The 21023-nt window shown below is 31.4% G+C and overlaps 1 protein-coding gene across 6 annotated transcripts in view; it reads left to right on the top strand.

Moving 5' to 3' along the window:
* The window catches only part of LOC126889954 (G-protein coupled receptor Mth2-like), a 595837-nt gene that overhangs the window by 125710 nt on the left and 449104 nt on the right, over window positions 1-21023 (top strand). The window contains exon 1 of one of the 6 annotated variants that reach the window (XM_050658720.1): window positions 18854-19415. The exons of the other annotated variants lie outside the window; for them this stretch is intronic. Coding sequence (XP_050514677.1) covers window positions 18869-19415 — 547 coding nt within the window. The 5' untranslated portion in view covers window positions 18854-18868. Of the gene's footprint in view, window positions 1-18853; window positions 19416-21023 lie in introns of those variants that run through there. 6 annotated transcript variants of the gene reach the window in all.

Genomic DNA, 21023 nt, shown 5'->3' with positions numbered 1-21023 from the left:
CAGCTTAACAAAAAATTATAAAGTAATTGTGACCTTAAAAAAATACCCTGTATATTCAAATTTTGAAAATCTGTTTGCATATTTGAAAAGAGCACAAAAAAGAAATTTTAATGGTTCGCTTCGGCCATAAAATTTTATGACTTTAATTTTGAAATTATATTGAATTTTTTAAGAACTCTGACATTAAAAAGCAGATATTATTAACTTTTAGTTATAAATTATTAAAGTTAATGAATAAATACTCATTTTAAAAATAATCAATACTTATTTACCACATTGGAACGACCCAGTTACCAATCACAAGGAAAATCTAGGTCCGGATTAACAAAAAATATAAAGTAATTGTGACCTTGAAACAACGTATATTGAAAGTTTGAAAATTTGTTTGCGTATTTTAAAAGAGCATAAAAAACTGCGTCGAAAGGTGCATGTCAAAATTTTGCGCCGATAATTTAATTACGGCAATTTTGAAATCATATTGCCAGAAAAATTAAGAACAATCCCAATGTAATTAGAAAATCGATTCGAAATCTTTTAAAACGAGCAAGGAACCGCTTTGAACAAAATGGCGGACATTTTGAGCCACTGTTATAGTTAAAATATTTTTAATTCATGTTAAGTTGTTGAATTGTTTAAACGAATTTTTTTTATTAGATATAGCTGTTTTTTTAATTCTTTACTAAATCATTAAAATATCCCAATTCTCGCAATTCTAATTTTTAATGATGTGCATAGAGCTACAAATACAGAGAATCCATGAAGCCAGCGTAATAAATAAGTATTAAGTATTTTTATAACTCTGGTTTAAATAATACCTGGTTTTTAGTTCTTTAAAATTTCAATATAAATTAAAAATTGATGTAATTAAATCAACGGCGCAAAAAAATAAAATGAAGTAATCACAATTTTTTACGGTCTTTTACAATGCGCAGACTATTTTCCAAAATTTTAATATACAGGGTGTTGGTTTAAGGGCACAACTACTTTATATTTTTTTGTTAATCCGGACCTGGATTTTTCTTGTCATTAATAATTGGGTCGTTCCAATGTGGTAAACAAGTATTGATTATTTTTAAAATGGGTATTTATTCATTAACTTTAATAATTTATAACTGAAAGTTAATAATACCTTTTTTAAAGAGTTCTTAAAAAATTCAATATAATTTCAAAATTAAAGTCATAAAATTGTCTATCCGAAAAACTGAAGAGAACCATTAAACTTAGTTTTTTGTGCTCTTTTCAAATGTGCAAACAGATTTCCAAAATTTGAATATACAGGGTGTTGTTTTAAGGTCACAAATACATTATAATTTTTTGTTAATCCGGACCTGGATTTTTCTTATGGTTAGTATGCCGGTCTTTTGGGTTTTGAATGAGACATATGTGTACCAAATATCAAAAAAATATACAGGGTGGTTCTAAAGTTATGGCTTAGGAACGAAATGGGCAAAATCGATAAAACACCCTGTAACTCGGTTATAAAAATCGGTAGAGTAAAAAATGTAGTTTATCTAGAACCGGCTCGGTGACCTCTATTCACCGTTAAAGTATTTCCGTTTCCCAATGAAACACCCTGTATAATCACAAAACATTTTTACCATAAAATTGTGTAATAGTACGTTCTTTAAAGGTCAAATATTGCAAAATCTCTAAATTTTAAAGAACCGCTTGGATTGACATGAAATTTGGCAGAGACATAGCTAACAAGTCAAAGAAAAAAAGTGATATTGTGGGGATGTGTGCTTTTGCCCTAGGGGTGAGTTTCACCCCCTTTTAGGGGTGAAAAATATATGTTTGAAATACGCCCGGAAATGGGTAAAATGACTAATTCTAAGCAACTTTTGTTCTGTAAAGTTTTTTCACCAATTTAATACTTTTCGAGTTATTTGCGAGTGAATATGCTAATTTTTCTACAAAATAACCATGTTTTCAGACGGTTTTTCGCAAATAACTCAAAAAATAAGTATTTGGTCGAAAAAGAAATTCTTATCAAAAATATAGCACGTAATAAAATGAAAAATATGGTGTACATCTTAGGTCAATATACCTAGTAGAAGCAGAGTTATAGCTAATGAAAAATAGGTTCATATTCGTCAAATTCCAAATCGTATATTTTAACGTGCCTTAACCAAAAAACGAAGCATTTTTTTGGGGAAAACTCATTTTAACTTTTTTAAAATGTTTAAAAAATGCTTATTTTTGTTAACCCGTAGTTGACGGACGGTACTTTAAAGTACCACTTATTTAAAAATACGTCTAAAGCACATCTTTAGATTTACCTTTATTTTTTCCTATAGGTACTTTAAAGTACCTTATAGAGAATAATATAAGTTAATTTCAATCAACCGGCAACATTGTTTTAGCGCTAAAACAATAACGATATTAGTGCATAACCTAAGTATTGTGTTGTGATTTGTCATCTGTAACACATGTGCCAATAAATTGAAAATTATCAACGTAGATATTTCGGTATAACTGATTATAATATCGTAGACGAAACATTTGAGTGCAAACGTAAGTATTTACTTTTGATAAATAATTACTGATGTTTGAGAAAACTGATACTTTTCGCTGCGGACTTAAAAGTACCGTCAGGCATTTGGAAGTAATTTATTACTGGACATAAATTTGTTTCGCGACTAAATCGTTTCTTATTATATTCCAACCCGTTTCTTTTTTTAGATGGAAAAAAATAGACTGGACTAGCAAAAAACCTCTAAGTGATGCGGAATTATTAAATATTGTTGACAATTTCTTGTTTGAGGATATACCGGATGACCTAAATTTCCAAACTGACGAAGAATCAGATAATGATGATGATGAGGCATTACTTAATTCTAACAATGCTGTACCAGAACCTTTAAGTACATTAGAAGTAGAAGATGTGACTCAGTCCATAGAAAGTGGTATAACAGAAGATGTCGAGGTCGAGGTAAATTCAATGCATGAAATTGACTTGAGTCAGCAGAATGAGGCAATTTTAGATAGAAAGTGGCGTAAAAGAGAAATAACTACTGCATATCCAGAATATATGTACCCAACACGTACAGCAGAGGATAATTTTGCTGGTTGCGAAACTGGAACTGACATCTTTATTTGCCTTTTAGGTTCCATAATTGATGATATAGTTTATCAGAGCAACTTATATGCTGTCCAAAGGAATAAGGTTCTGAATCTAAAAAAAGATGAATTGATAACATTTTTAGGAATAAACATTTTCATGGGATATCACAAGTTACCAAATTGGAGGCATTATTGGTCTAATAGCGAAGACCTAAAAACTGCAATCGTTCCAGCTGCAATGAGCAGAGACAGGTTTGATGCTATATTGAGCAATCTTCATATAAACGACAATACTAATATTAACACACAAACTCAAGATAAACTATTCAAAATAAGGCCAATGATAGACAAATTGAACGAAGATTTTTCAAGAAATTATAGAGGAACATGTGAGCTTTCGGTTGACGAATCGATAATACTTTTCAAGGGACGGAGCTCTCTAAAACAGTACAATCCTCTCAAACCTATCAAGAGAGCCTACAAATTATGGTGTCTTTCCGATCAATATGGATATATTATGAAATTTGAAATTTACCAGGGAAAAAACAGCATAGTTGAAGAAAACTATAAGGACTTTGGACTAGGAGCCCGTGTAGTTCTGCATCTTACTGAAGAAGAATGGGGAAAGCAAAGAATGATTTTTTTCGATAACTATTTTACCTCCATACCCTTGTTAGAGAAGTTAAAAAGTGAACAAACTTTAGCATGTGGAACAATTAGACCGAATAAAAAGTTTCTTCCTAAGAACTTGACAGTTGATAAATCCATGAAGCGCGGAGATTTTGATTACAGGATTTCGTCGATGGATATTGGAGTGTGGCAATGGAAGGACAATAAAATTGTTTACTTCGCTAGTAATTACCACGGGTGTGAGGGAATAACTGGTCAAAGGACCCAAAAAGATGGTGCTAAGGCTGATATTGTTGCTCCCATGGTTGTAAAAGCTTACAATAAATTCATGGGGGGTGTTGACCACGCTGATCGTTTGAGAACTGCTTATGGACTAAACAGACGCAGTAAGAAGTGGTGGCATAGGCTATTTTGGGGATTAATAGATATAGCATTCGTTAATTCTTATATAATATTCCAATCTCTTTTAGATTTTCGAAGAGGAGTTGCTATGGGCCTGATGGCTCACAAACTTCAGAAAACTCCATCAAAACGACGAAGACCGAATAGTGATGTGTACCCTGAAAGAAGAAGAAGAGAAACATATTATTCAGTCCCATCCGATGTACGCCTTTCAAATAGAGGCTCCCGCTGGGTAAAATATGGTGCCCAAAGAGGTAGATGTGAGGTATGCAGCAGCCAAGGTGTTCAATCGCGACCTCATTCAACATGTTCTACCTGCAAAGTTTATCTGTGTTCGAATGAGAAGAAGAACTGTTTTAATATATATCACGATGTTGAATATTGATGTATTTTTTACAAATAAATTGATAAAATTCTCTGTATTTATCATTAGTCACCTAATAACTTACTACCACACTAAATTACTCTACACAGCCTGACGGTACTTTAAAGTACCGCATCTGTTTTTTTGCTTAAAAGGTTTTGAAAAATTTTGAAAAAAATTATTCTTCTTTTTGAATGTATTTTTGAACATATTTCATCAAAAAATTTAAATAGTTTGTATTATTTTTATAATCCGGCAACTAAGGGTTAAAAAAATTTTAGGCCTAAAAAGTAAACAAGTTACACTCAAAATAAAGTTGGTCCATTTTTTTGGTAAGAAATCGGGAGAATCACCCCCTAATTTCAAGTGAACTTAATTGTTACCACTTCACAAGTTTTTTACTCACGTATGTATTGATCATATGATCTGTAAGTTTCATCGGTTCAAAGTCCTTATTTTTGAAAGAGCTGTAGTTAAATGGGCTTGAACGAGTCACTTATCACGAGTGTATGCAAATTTAGAAACACCGAATCTTAACCAATTTTTGTCTTACAGAAAAACAAAAAAATAGAAAATATTCAGAAAAGCCGACTTTTTTATTGTAAAGATTTTTGGTATCTCTAACAATTTTTAAAAATAATTTTTTTCAAAATTAAAATTTTTAAAAATTTTACTTTAAAACCACATTTTTTCAAAAATAAGCACTTTGAATCGATGAAACTTACAGATCATATAAAAACCATATAAGTAAAGTAACCTTTGAAGCGGTAACGATTAATTTCATTTAAATTACTAATTGGGGGTGATCTTCCTGATTTTTTTTGCCAAACAAAAAGGACCGACTTTATTTTGAGCGTAACTTGCTTACATTTGATGCTAGAAATTTTTTTATAAAAACATAAATAAAGCTTTTTTTACACTTTAAGAAAGTTGTAATGTGTTTTCCCCAAGGATGCTTCATTATTTGGATATTTCACATTGAATTATTCTATTTGGAATTTTTCGAATATGAACCTATCTTTGATTATCTATAACTCTGCTTTTGCTAGGTATAGAGACCTAATATATACACCATTTTTTTCACTTTTTTATAGGCTATAGTTTTGCTAACAATATTTTTTTCGACAAAATGCTTACGTATTGAGTTATTTGCGAAAAACCGTCTAAAAACGTAGTTATTTTGTTGAAAAATGAACATATTCACTTGCAAATAACTCGAAAAGTATTGCTTTGGTGAAAAAACTCTATAGAACAAAAGTTGTTTAAAATTAGTCAGTTTATCTATTTCGGGACTAATCTTAAACATATATTTTTTCACCACCGAGATGGGGTGGAACTCACTCCCAGGTCAAAAGCACACATCGGCACCATATCACTTTTTTGCTTTGACATGTTAGCTATGCCTATGCCAAATTTCATGTCAATCCGAGCGGTTCTCTAAAATTTACAGCAAAAACCGTGAAAGAATGTACTAGTAAGGTGTAAGGTTTAATTTAATTCTTAACGAATTTCTTCCATTCTTTACGGTTGCGTGTCAACATCCTTGCACCTCTCCATGTCGCCCCTCTTCTCTTCAATATCTTTCCGATTACTTTATACCATGTCTGTCTTGGTCTTTCTCTTTTTTGTTTTTCAACATTTTTGCTTCCCACCCTTTTCTCACTGGTATGGCATCTTTCATCCGATGTTAATCACCCATCAACTCAGATGTTTCTGTTCTATAAACTCAAATGTGGATTGCACTTTCAGCTCGTTCCTTATTAGCCCGATCAAGGAACACAAAATTTTACGAAAACCTCCAAAAAAATAAAGGAAGGATGAAAATTTGGGAATAGGTAGTTGAAATTGTCTATTATTATATAACAAAAAGTTTACAATTCTACATCCCCTCCATTTTACAAAAATTGGGAAATACGGGGTGAAAAATATTTTTTTTGGGAGTGAAAAAATATACGTTCAAAATAGGCCCGGAATTGGATAAAATGACTAATTCTAAACAACTTTTGCTCTATAGAGTTTTTTCACTAAGTCAATACTTTTCGAGTTATTTGCGAGTGAATATGTTCATTTTTAACAAAAAAAACATGTTTTTGGACGGTTTTTCGTAGATAACTCAAAAAGTAAGTATTCTAGCGAAGAAAATATTCTTAGTGAAAATATAGCGTATAAAAAAATGGTGTACGCGTAAGGTCTGCAGACCCAGTAGAAGCAGAGTTGTAGCTAATGAAAATTAGGTTCTTCTTCGTCAAATTCCAAATCGAATATTTCAATGCGAAATAACCAAAAAACAGACCACTTTTCGGGGAAAATTCATTATAACTTTTTAAAAGTGTTTAAAAAAAGTTTATTTTTGTTTTAAAAAAAAAAAACTTCTATAAGTGAGTTACGCTGAAAATATTGTTGGTCCCTTTTATTTTTTGGTACAAAAATCGCGAAAATCACCCCCAATTAGCTTCCCAAATAAAATTAATCGTTACCGTTTCACAAGTTACTTTACTTATGTATTATTTATACTATCTATAAGTTGCAGGGGTTCAAAGTGCTCCTTTTTGAAAAAAAAAATTGGGTTTAAAATAAAAAAATTTTTTTAATTTTGAAAAAAAAATGGAACTGTTCATGGAATTAACTTAAAAATTATTAGTAATACCAAAAATCTTACAGGGTAATAAAATGTATGTTTTGCTGTTCTGAATATTTTTTCTTTTTGTTTTCTTGTTAGATAAAAATTGGTTATGCTATGGCTGTTCAAAATTTGCCTAAGCTCGTGATTAGTTACTCGTTCAAGCCATTTTAACTACAGCTTTTTCAAAAATTCAAAAATTTAACCCGGGAGTAGTCGCGCTCACTTCTGTAACGTCGATAGTCGCATGTGAGATTCTATCTCAACATACGAATTTAAAACAAATTTTTATTTTGTACTATTTTTATCTACTTTTTATATTGAAAATATATATTTCTAACAATTTTATCAAAAAAAACCTGTGTTAACGGCCACCTGCCAACATCGGCCACCTGTCCTAACGGCCAGTTTAAAAATTTCCCACCAATTATATGTAGACTACAAAAACTGGCAATACCGTCCACCTTTCTATATCGGCCAATAGTTCTTTCATTTTTAGTGGCCGTTACTGACAAATTTTACTGTACATATTACGAAAAAGGATGAAATGTGAGATTCTATCTAACGGCGCGACTACTCGAGGGTTAAAGCTAATTGGCTCTCCCCAAAGCCATAAATTCCACAAAAAGAAGAAGAAGAAAAAAAATCCTACGCATTACTACACCCTTCCTCGAGGCACTTACGAAATTTTTTCAAAATTGCAAAATTTTTCATCAAGTTATCGCGAAAAAGGATAAAAATTGAGATTCTATCTCACCGCGCGACTACTCGCGGGTTAAGCACTTTGAACCGATGAAACTTACAGATCATATAAATAATACATACGTAAAGTAACTTGTGAAGTGGTAATGATAAAATTAATTAGTGATGCTAATTAGAGGGTGATTTTCGAGATTTTTTTAACAAAAAATAAAAGAGGCCAACAATATTTTGAGAGTAACTCACTTACTTTTAATGTTAAAAAATAAACCTTTTTTTTAAACACTTTTCCCCGAAATTCATTTTCCCCGAAAAGTGCTTCGTTTTTGGGTTATTTCACATTGAAATATTCGATTTGGAATTTGATGAAGAATGACCTACTTTTCATTAGCTACAACTCTGCTTCTACTGGGCTTACAGACCTTAAGCATACACCATTTTTTTCAGTTTTTATACGCTATATTTTTGCTAAGAATATTTTTTTCGCTGAAATACTTACTTTTTGAGTTATCTCCGAAAAACCGTCCAAAAACAAATTTTTTTCTATTAAAAATGAATATATTCACTGGCAAATAACTTGAAAAGTATATATTGACTTAGGGAAAAAACTCTAGAACAAAAGTTGCTTAGAATTAGTCATTTTATTAAATTCCGGACTTATTTTGAATGTATATTTTTCACCTTCGAGAGGGTGGTATTCCCCTCCATTTTTAAAAAGTGAAGGGGATATAGAATTGTAAACTTTTTCTTATATAATAATAGACAATTTCAACTACTTATTCCCAAATTTTCATCCTTCCTTTATTTTTTTTTTGGGGTCAGATTGTTCTTTGATCGGGCTACCTATATATTCGTGTTCCTAATACTAACCATTTTGGTAAGACCTTTCATTCTTCTGAAAAACTTCATCTCTGTATTAGCCTGTACCTTGCTTTTTTGCCGTTTCGTTATTACATATACATGATTCGCTGCCAAAAGTCAGAACAGGCTTGAAACTATGATTCGCTATAAACTGCCATCAAAACTTTCATTTTTGTATTCCGTGATATTTCTCTTCTGCATACAAATTTTTTGTTCATTGTATGATACAATTTTAGCGTATTCTTTACTCTGCTATTGATTTCTGCTTCTAGATATCCTGTTTCTCCTATTATTACTCCTAAGTATGTAAAAGCTTGTTCTATTGTTGTTCTAATTTTTGTTCCATCAATTTCTATATTAAGTTTTTCTCTTGTTTCACCTATCTGCATAACTCTATTTTGTTGATATTTATCTTCATTTCGTTTTCGTCAGCAAAGGCTCCTTCCAAGATTTCCTTCTTTGTTGAGTTCTATACCCTACATTCAGTTTTTTTGCTTCTTGTTGTACATTTCTTAATAATTTCGTTCATATGTATAAGGAATAAGTATAAGGAATTGTGTTGGGCTAAGTACTCCTCCCTGTCGTAAACCTCCATTCATTATAAATGTATCTGATTATGTGTTGAATTATTATCTACTAATTACAGCATTCTTGTTCTCATTGTACCTATATTTTTTGTATCATTCTTAGTATCTTGTTATCTATTCCTTTTTCTCTTAGTATTGTCCATAGTTTCTCATCAGTTTTTTTAAGTTAAATTGTGGCTTATTTTCCAGTAGAATAGTAAATTTCATAAATGCCACAATAGTCCTGTCGCCAGGGGGTACAACGGCCTCCTTAATTCAGATGGACTTACCCAGGTTTTTTTTATATATTTTGATCCGTAGAACGTAGAACACGAATTTTTTGGGTAACAGTCGATCCGGATGTCGATAAGATTGTTATAAACAAAGAACTTGAGGAATTACGTAACAGTTATACCGAAAGTTTAAGTCAAGTTATACCGATTTTAATTATTTGCATTGCTAAAAATTAATGTTTTATTTTTAAATAAAGCTATAAACACATAGTGCTTGAATGATATTTTCAATGCATTTCTCATTTAAAATCGAACGAGTAGGCGCGCATACAGACAATTTCTACGTAAATTACGTACATTAAAACGCATGCATTAGGCACGGGAGACACTATGTGTTTATACCTTTGTTTAACAATAAAAGAATTAATTTTTAGCAATGCAAATAATCAAAACCGATAGAATTTGACTTGATCTTTCCAATGCAGTAATCAGAATTGCTATTTTGAAAAAAACTTGTGGGAACATTTTTTGCTTAGAATCACCCAAAAAATACAAAAATATGTTTTGTTTTGCGAGAAATCGCTATTATGTAATTCCTCAAGTACTTTCATTGTATCAATCTTATCAACTGTTCGGATCCGGATCAACTGTTACCCAAAAAATTCGTGTTCTACGGATCAAAATACATAAATAAAACTTGGGTAAGTCCATCTCAATTAAGGAGGCCGTTGTACACCCCCTGGCGACAGGACTACAAAGAAATAGCTTTAAAACGTATTTACGAACAATTTCAATTAATTTTTCGTCTTCCATATTATCGAATACGTACATACGTCTTGTTGAACTGACTAACAAAGCAGTAAGGCAAGCGCAATAGGTTTATAACGGGTTTACTACGGTCATCATACCCTATTGTACCCCGTATTCTCCCCGTTTCGTTGCCTGCCTATACCGATTTGACATCGTTTCGTGCCATACTCGTAGCGTATCGGCACCAGCAAAATATTCTTGCCGACAATTCTTGACGAACCGTGCGTGGCACGTGACGGTATTGGTCGGTGACGGAACGCTCTAGTGGGCATTATAGGCCTGGATCCAGCGTACCAAAACAAAGTTGATTATTATCAAGCTGAAAATTTGTCAATACCTTAACGGTGTCTAGTTAGACAAGCTTTGATGTACGGGAACACTGGAACAGGGGAAGTTTTAATTGTGGAACTGGGCATTTTAATAAGTCCGACACTAGACCAGGGCGGATCTGTTTTGAGGTATATGTGAGAGGTGGCATTCGGATTTTTGCAGATAAAGTTAGGTGACAACTTCAAAAATTATAATTGACTTATGCTCCTTCTCAAATATGCCCGGAATATTAATAAAAAAATTTTAATATTTGAAAATTTCGAAAATATCGATTTTTTTTCTATTTTCATTGCTTATAACTTTAAAACGATTCATTTTGGAACAAAGTCGCAGGGAAAGAAAATAAAGATAATTGAATTTTGTATAATATACGATTGGTTCAAAATGTCTTAAATTATTACCCTTTCTGTAAAATAGCAATAAATAGAAAATAACGGGGTAAGAAAGACTGTTTTTATTAAATGTTTTCAACCACTTTGGTTGTACTTAGAACCTTCATAATTCGTTTAGAAAATTCTTACAACATACTTAAACCGTCCACCAAATTTCATTAAAATCGACTTATCATAATAGATTTTGCATAATAACTTTGCATCTAAATTTTTTTTAAAAAGTTCAAAATTTTAAAAACTTTCTGAACAAAAAGTAGACCATTTAGAAGCTTGCTAATTTTTTTACATATAAAGAGATTAGAATCGGATTATTTAAGCGGCCTCAGCACAGTTCTAAATTTATAAACAATGTTTTGGCTTATAAACAAATAAAGTGAAGACGTTTGAGTTGGAATAAATTCATTTTCTTGAGAATGGGCGACTCTGGAGATAAATCCCGAAACAGATCAATTTTTATTTTTAAATTATAATTTTTTGGCATAAATATCATATAGTCGGTTCGCTAAACTGAGACACAACTGGCTAGTGATTTTAGTAGGTAATTTTTTTGTTTTTGGCCAATTTTTCCAAAATTGGCAAATTTATTAACTATTTGTATTTAGTAATTATTAACTATTTAGTAATTACTTTTTTGCCAAGTTTAGCAAATTGGCAAAATTACTTACTAAAATCACTAGCCAGTTGTGTCTGAGTTTAGCGAACCGACTATACTAGTGACGTCATCCATCTGGGTGTGATGGCGTAATCTAAATATTGGAATTAATTTAATTAAAAAAAATGTTTTAATTCAAACCCTGTATAAATAATTATGTTAATGTTTATATTAGTGAATACAAAGTTGAATAGCCTTTCGATTGAGCTATCACACGGCACTTATTCTCATTTAAAAAAATCATCGATTACGTCATCACGCCCAGATGGATGACGTCACTAGTATGATATATATACCAAAAAATTAGAATTTATAAATAAAAATCGACCTGTTTCGGGATTTATCTTCAGAGACGCCTATTCTCGAGAAAATGAATTTATGTCAACTCAAACGTCCTCACTGTTTTTGTATATTAACCAAAAAATTGTTTATAACTTTAAAACAGTGCTGAAGCCGCTTAAATAATCCGATTTTAATTCTATACAGATTATTAGATAGGTATAGAATCTCTTTATATTTAAAAGAATTAGCAAACTTCTAACTGATCTACATCTTTTTTTAGAAAGTTTTTAAAAAATTTGAACTTTTTTAAAAAAATTTAGATTGCATAATTATTCTGCAAAATCTATCAGGTCGATTTTAATGCAATTTGGTGAACGATTTAAGTATATTGTAAGAATTCACGTGCAACCAAAGCGGTTGAAAAACATTGAATAAAAACAGGCTTATTTTGCCCCCTTATTTTGTATTTATTGCTGTTTTGCAGAAAGATTAATAATTTTTTAAGACATTTTTAACCAGTCGTTTATCACACAAAATTCAATTATCTTTATTTTATTTCTGTACGACTTTGTTCCAAGATGAATCGTTTTAAAGTTATTAACAAAGAAAGTAGAAAAAAATCGATGTTTTTCGAAATTTTTAAATATTTTTATTTTTTTTTATTAATGTTCCGGGCATATTTGAGAAGGAGCATAAGTCAATTATTATTGTTGAAGGTGTCACCTAACTTTATCTTCGAAAATCCGAATGCCACCTCGCACATCCAAAAATATACGTTTTTTCACAGATCCGCCCTGGTCTACACGTAGAACATGTCAAATTGACAGGAATTATGTTGGTGATAAATAGCAGTCTGATTGTTGCATGAGAGTTTAATAAAAGGGTAAAAAATAAATTGGAAGTTCTGTCCGACAAAGTACATGGGACGTTTTCGTAATATGACGTTCCAAATTTTTAACCTGTTCCACAATTAAAGCTTCCCCTGTTCCAGTGTTCCCGTATATCAAAGTTTGTCCGACTAGACACCGTTAAGCTTTTAATAAATTTTCAGCTTGCTATTAATCAACTTTTTTTGTACGCTGGATCCAGGCCTATTATCCCATACTCTACAAGTCAAAAGATATTTTTTCATCTGATACAGTCCTAGTATGGTCATAGTATGACACGGTGTAGTGGGCAGAGACCTTAATACAGAATTTATTCAGACCGTTTTTATACTTATCATTATGGTTAATCTCGGGTTGTATTTGCGATAAAGTTACTAACGCGCGATTACTGTAGTATGGAATTTACCTTACTGAAGAAAAGATCATAATGGATACATATATAATATCTTTAAGTTTATTGATCATTTATTCGGTGTGTTCGTGTGCACAAGATCCATGTTCCAAGTATAAGAAATACTTATCTGTCACCAGGGGCGGCCCGTCGGGGTAGGGAAGGTAGGCGCCGCCTAACCGCTTCAAATGTACATTAATATTATAAATTATTAATATAAATTAAATATTTCAAAATTGTTAAATTTTGATACAATACCTACAATAAAAAAAGCTACTTTTTAATTTCTCTCCGAAATTGTAATTAGTGTACGCCCCTTTTAGTAGTAGTACTAAGATTCTATATACATTGGTAATAGGCTATTGATTGTATTCAAAATAAGATAGGTAAAAGGAACTACAACGTTAACGGGGTTTTATTATTTCATATGGTCAATGGACACCTATATATGAAAAAACCGCGGAGTGCTACCATTTATAGTGGTGCGTTTTTGAGAAATGGGTGAATTAGTCCCTGGGCACAGGTTACATTAGGGTGAGTTCTATGCACTTTTGGTACAAACATAGCTACATAAAAATTGTTCCTGGTTAAATTTTCTATCTAAATATCACTTTTTAAAGTCAATGATACTTTTGTTTACAAAAATATATTCAAAAGAAAAAGCAGAAAGAAACCCAAAAGAAAGAAATTTTGTTTGTTGTCACATAACTTTTATCCACGAAGATATAGGTATAGACATTGCTTTACAGAAAAAAAAGCCTACATATTTCTTCTTTAAAATGTTGTTTAGTAGAGGTAATTAGGATTTATAGTTTTCGAAATATGATTTTTCACAATTCGCCACTCACAGCAATTTTGGGCAATTTTCCTTGTTATTTCGCAAATATTGTTGTGTAACTTTTTTCTACGTAACTTTAGGTATATGCAATGGTACACGTAATAGGAATAGAAATCAATTACCTTTAAAATGGTCTACTGTATAACGTTGTACGACTTTTTTTAAAGATATTATAGTTTTTCAAGGTTTTATACCTTTAATGATTTTTTATAATATAATATAAAAATAAAATATTATTATATATGTATAATATAATATTATATTATATATTATATATTATATATTATATATTATATATTATATATTATATATTATATATTATATATTATATATTATATATTATATATTATATATTATATATTATAAAAAAATATTATTCTGTAAATTTTTTTAAGATTATTTTTGAAATTTCTCATTATAACTTTTTTTCTGTTCATGAATATACTATATATTGCTCAATAAAGAGGGCTTACTTTCTGTTCTTTAAAATGGTGTATCATCTATATTTAAATAACATGTAATGGAAACCGAGTGATTCTTTGATATTTTTGTACCTGTATTATTTAAAATTATTTCTGTTACAAAAATTACATAAACATTAGTCTTAGAAAACATCACTTCATTTAAAATTATTTAAACGTTGACATTTAAAAATTTTTCAAAATCAAAGTCCATCTCTTCGTTAGCATTAGCTTCAATATCTTCCTCTGACACCTCAGTTATCTTAGAGTTCCCACAATTAGTACCCATGCACATGCACCCTTTGCAGAATATTGAACAACTAATTCCTATCTTCCTACAACCGCAGTTTTTGTACACTCTTTGGTACATTTACATGCTATTTTTTCAAGCAAAGCTTGTGGTGCAAGTGCTTTGACAGTAAATATTGGAATTAATCCATATTTTGAAGTTTGCCCGGCCGAGTCAAGTGGATCCAAAGTATTACCTATAAACAATAAGATTCAATCATAACACACAATCACATAAAAAAGTTATAATGAGGAATTTAAAAAAATAATCCTATAATCAAAAATCGTTGCAAGTACTTATTACATTTTGAAAAAGCATATTATCTTATTCAAAAATAATCCTAGAATTTTTTATAATACACCATTTTAAAGTAAACAGAATAAGCTTTCTTTGTTTATTATATAATATATACCTAAATGTAGAAAAAAAAAGTTATAATGGGAAATTTAAAAAATAATCGTAAAAAATATAAAAACTCGTTAAAAGTATGTATAAAGTCTTGAAAAAGATAACCTCTTTAAAAGAAGTGGTATAACATTATACAATAGAACATTTTAAAGGTAATTGATTTCTATTCCTCTTACATGTACCATTGCATATGTCTAAAGTCACGTAGAAAAAAGTTACAGAACAATATTTGCGAAATAACAAGGAAAATTCCACACCTGTAATTTTGAACCAATCAAAATACGTTATTTTGACAGATCACCATGGCAACGGAGGTATTTTATCGGAAATTTTTTGCTCGTGGGGTACCCAACAGCGAATTATAGTGGAAATTTTTTGACGTTTACAATAACAGAACATTTTTGACAGACTGGTTTTTATTTGTTTACATAATTTAGTTTTGATTCATTTTCTATCACTTGTAGTTACTCAAAACTTATGTAAAATTGAAGAATATACTATTTTCTATCTTGAAATGGTATTCCCATGCAACTACAATGAGTAGAAATTACGAATTTGAAAGCCTAAATAATTGCTGACAAAGCTATGGCGCGCTATTAATCTGTTCATGCAGCTTTGGATTTTCAAATGCAAATTTTCTGTGGAATTTTCTTACCGAATACCACGCGAAGTCAAATTAATATCCGGAATTTTTTTTTTGATCATGAATATTTTTAGAAAATTTCCCTCGTCTGCGACTCGGGAAATTTTCAAAATATTCATGATCTCAAAAAAATTTCCGGAAATAATTTGACTTCTAGTGGTATTACCTACTAGTGAAAATTGCCCAAAATTGCTGTGAGTGGCGAATTTTGAAAAATCATATTTCGAAAACTGTAAATCCTAATGACCTCTACCGAACATCATTTTAAAGAGAAAATATGTAAGTTTTTTTTCTGTGAAGCAATGTCTATACCTATATCCCCGCGGACAAAAGTTATGGGACAAAAAACAAAATTTTTTTCTTTTGGGTTTCTTTGTGCTTTTTCTTTTGAATACCTATATTTTTGTAAAAAAAAGTACGTTTGACTTTAAAAAGTTATATTTAGATAGGAAATTTAACCAGGAACAATTTTTATGTAGACGTGTTTGTACCAAAAGTGCATAGAACTCACCCTTGTGTAACCTGTGCCCAGGGACTAATTCACCCATTTCTCAAAAACGCACCCCTTTAAATGGTAGCACTCCTCGGTTTTTTCATATATAGAGATTCATTGACCATATCAAATAATAAAATCCCGTTAACGTTGTAGTTCCTTTCTATAGTACATAATCAATAGCATATAAGGCACTTTTAAGCGGCGCCTAGAATTGAATAATAATGCAACAGAATTGATGTGCCATCTCGCTCTTTACGCCAGCTAAAGCCCTTAAGTTCTGGCGGTACTGGGCCATCATATCCACGAATTTTTTAGGGAGTAAGGGCCAGCACATACGGTGAAACGCAAATGTAACGAAACTGCAACCCTCAGTCACTTTTGAGTTTCATTTGAGTTTCTGCCATAGCCTCCTAGGAGAGACCACACATGATGCAACTATTTTGACCGTTTCAAACCGACGGTTTGAAACGCATACAGGTCAGTTTCATTGAAACCGGTGTACAGGAAACTCGTGTTTGCGTTTCATTGGATTTCGCGTCTTTGTAGGTACAACAAAATGGAATATCAACAGGAATCATATCAAATTCTATAGATTACCCTTCTGTGAACCAAGACATGAATTTTGGAAACTGGTTGTAGCCGGTAGGGGCATGAGAAGGCGATTTGTTTGACTTTCTGACTACATCCTGTATATTATAAGAAGAGACAGACGAAATGAAGAGGCGGCCATCTTGGTGAGCTGGCCTTTGTGACGTAGCTTCGTTCTCATTGGTCGGTAGGCTAGACTTTGCTCTCATTGGTCGTTGGGCTGGGCTTGTGGTGGGCGGGGCGTCGTTCTCATTGGTCGGTGGGCATGGCTTGTGACGTCAGTGGGCGTGGCTTGTGGCACCAGTGGTCGGTGGGCGTGGCTTGTGGCGTCAGTGGGCGTGTCTTGTGACGTCAGTGGGCGTGGCTTTCTGGCGTCAAACATCAAAGGATACCGCTCTTTCCCACAGTCGGCAAAATTTTCCCACGCCCAAGTGACCCATACTCTCAGGATATATCTATACAGTTCTTCGTTTGTGTCATTTTCTTTGTCGAAGATATAAATCCATAACCACCAACCACTATACTGCTTCCTCTATTGAACAAGACATTTTACAGACGTCTGTTCTCACAGATTACTGAAATGGTTATGAAGTTTAAGGTTGCGGCGTGTGTGGTAACGATTCAAGCAAGTTTCAAACTAATAATTTCAAAAGGGTTTCGTTGCAGTTTCGTTTCACCGTATGTGCTGCACCTTAGGCACCAGATTTCGGAGCCTACAGGCCTTCAGCATGACAAAATCGCTCACAAATCAGTTTATTCTCTTGTGTGTTGTGAAACTATTTTAAATTGTTTTTTGATTTGGGCTGTTAGTATGTTAAGTATTCAATAAAAATGAGTAGAACAATTTAAATTTGTTTATGAAAAGTGAATAATAAACAGGCAAATTTAAGATTGGTCTAATGAAAGGTATTTTAATTTAGCAATAATTCACCAACAACAAATAAATCTGTGAATAGTTATTGGTGGAATAAAATTTATCAGTCGATTATATTTTATTTTTATTGTGTTTCAACACCACTTTGATAATAAAGTTAAAATGACGAATTTTCTTTGTTACATTATTTGATTATACCTATGGATATTTAAAATTTAAAGCGAGGTTAACTTGTCAGTTTATTCGCAGAGTAAATCTTTATTTGAGACAAATAAAATAAGTCATATTTGACGTTGGTGACGTAGGTATGTTAGTTTTATTGGCAGAATATTTTTATTCATCGAATAAACTACTATTTGTCGTTAGTGAAACCGCCCATAGTAAAATAAAATGAATATTTTAAACGGTATAATCTGCAGTTTGATCGAGACATCTTTTTCGTGGCACAAAAAATCAAGAAAGATTAGAAATTATTTCAATGGGTCGGCCTTTTCCAAATAAAATTTTATCAATAGATAAGAAGAAAGACAATCGACCATTTTCGAGATCGTTTAAAACAGTATGGCATGAAAACCATAAATGGTTAAGCGGAAGTTATTTTAGAAATTCACTTTTTTGTTGGCCTTGTCTGTTGCTCTCAAATTTGAAGCATTTTTTGAGTCAGGGATATTCAGATTTGAAAAATTTATCAACTAGTAACAAAAAACATGAATCTTCGAAAAAAAATTTAAACAATTGCTTAGGTTTAAAACGGTTAGAAAAAAATAATCAAACTATTAACAGTGCTTTAGCTGCACATATTTCTTTATCTAAAATGATGAAGTTAGAAAAAATAGACTTTGTGGATACACGTCGCCTACTCGCCTACTGAGGTCACGAGCCGCCACTGCGATACAGTCCTAAATAGTATGGTCATAGTATGAAACAGTGTAGTGGACAGAGACCTTAATACAGAATTTATTCAGACCGTTTTTATACTTATCATTATGGTTAAGCTTGGGTTTTATTATAATATTTGCGATAGGGATAAAAGTTAGTAACGCGCGATTACTGTAGTATGAAATTTACCTTACTGAAGAAAGGATCACAATGGATACATATATATCTTTAAGTTTATTGATCATTTATTCGGTGTGTTCGTGTGCACAAGATCCATGTTCCAAGTATAAGAAATACTTATCTGTCACAACTTTTGCAACAAGTAATTCTGTGGAAGATTATGAAATTTTGAAGTGTATTTGTAAAACAAAAGTATGTATAAGGAAGTGTTGCTTTGACGATATGACACGGAATTCTGAAGCATTAGGATGTGGGGAGCCAGATCTGGAACCTTCATTTAATATCTTCAATGGCACAGTTTTGAAGTTATCTCCTGAATTATCGCAATATAATATTATAAGTGGATATCTTAAATGTCCAGAAGACCCTATTACACTGTCTCCCCAAGAGTATCCAGAAGAAGAATACTCGATACAAAAAGATGGATCGTTGTTTGTTCCATCTTTAAATTATTCAAATTATTCGGTACACTCTTATTGTCTGTTAAGCAACGGAGCACAAGTGTGTCAGAAAACTGATAAGATTCTGCAAAAAGACTTAGACGAGGTACGTTATATGCGAAACATACAAGTAATTGGTAAGTATTATATAATTTTTTATATATATGTAATATGTTACTTTTTACACCACTATAGACTGGGACTTGGGACTTTTGACTTTTGACTTTTTTAAAACTAAATTGATGTTGCTCTGAAAATACAAAGTTTATTAATTTTACAATATTTACAAACTTAAAATTATACTACTACTCTGGGCTAATTAGCAAAATACAAGGAAAAGTTATTTACCAGCAATTTTATTGCTGGAATCGAATCTTATTATTGTATGTATTAATAATATAGATATGCAAAGTCCGCAGATAGTGTGCTACTTTTTTTATAAACAAAATGGCGCCCGAAAATCGTGCTTTTTTCAATTTTTGCTCTATAACTCCAAAGATTTTAACTTTAGACCAAACACAAATAAATATTCACCGCAATTAAATTCTGCATAGAGACGTGTTTTTTACGATTTACTTCGACGAAAACTTTCCCCGCAAAAAGCGGGTTTTTCCAACAAAATCTTTAATTTTCAACTAAACTTTTAGATAAGTAGTTGTTAATCAGTAATTAAATAACTTGGTAACGTAAAAGCCCTTTCCGTACACATTATAATTCCAGAAGTCTATGGAAATTGAGTGAACAGTTTAGCAACAATTAAAATATTAATTAAAAATTTACGGTCGCTATAATAACGACAATAATTATGATGCATAAGAATAACTATGATTTTGTCATAAAAAGACACTATACCTATCTAATGTATTTTACAGAATTGAAATTGGACTATTTAAGCGGCCTCAGGAATATTTTAAAGTTATATACAATTTTTTGGTTTATAAACAAATAGAATATCTCGGGAAATATTAAACTAAATTAAATAGCGAAAACGGTACTCGAAAGACAGCGGCACGACGCTTCTTTTAAAAGAAAAAACGTTTAATTATGACGAGTTGTTCCTGAGATACAACCGGTCAAAGTTGACCGGAATTTACGGCAAAGATATAAACAATAGGATCATAATTTTCAAACCATCACCTTTTTGATTTTATCCTCTTTCTCCACACCAATTTTCATATCTTTAAAATCCTCATAACATATATTATTGTAATAAAAACTATCGATAATACGTGTGAAAATTGTCAAAAATAGCAAAACTCCAATCAAAAATTAGGTTGGAGAAAATGTAACCCTCAAAGTTCAAAATCGGTATACGTTAACAAAATGCATTTTCTTGGCTTCCTATGGAGCAATTTCCTTCATTCTTTTTTTGTTCCCTAATAACTCGAGTAGAGCCATCGAAGTAATGCATTATTAAATGTCAAACTTGCGTTTGTTTTGTTATAATAGATTAATTTATTTATAAGAACAGAAAATTACATATTTTTCCAGTTGTAGGCTTTTTTTAGATAAACTTACTACAAGTGTACCTTTTAAAGTTAAACACATAAATATTCTCATTTGAAAGCTGTATAATTATTTAAACAATTTTTATTTAAACAAATTAAAATATTGTGTTATAATAAATAAATTAATTTATTATAACAAAACAAAAGCGAGTTTGACATTTAATAATGCGTTACTCCGATGGCTCTACTCGAGTTACTTGGGAACAAAAAAAGAATGAAGGAAATTGCTCCATGGGA

This window comes from Diabrotica virgifera, chromosome 8 (assembly GCF_917563875.1).
Source record: "Diabrotica virgifera virgifera chromosome 8, PGI_DIABVI_V3a".
Taxonomy (NCBI): Eukaryota; Metazoa; Arthropoda; class Insecta; order Coleoptera; family Chrysomelidae; genus Diabrotica; species Diabrotica virgifera.
Note: the sequence above shows the minus strand (reverse complement) of the source record. Positions and strands in the feature narration are given on the sequence as shown.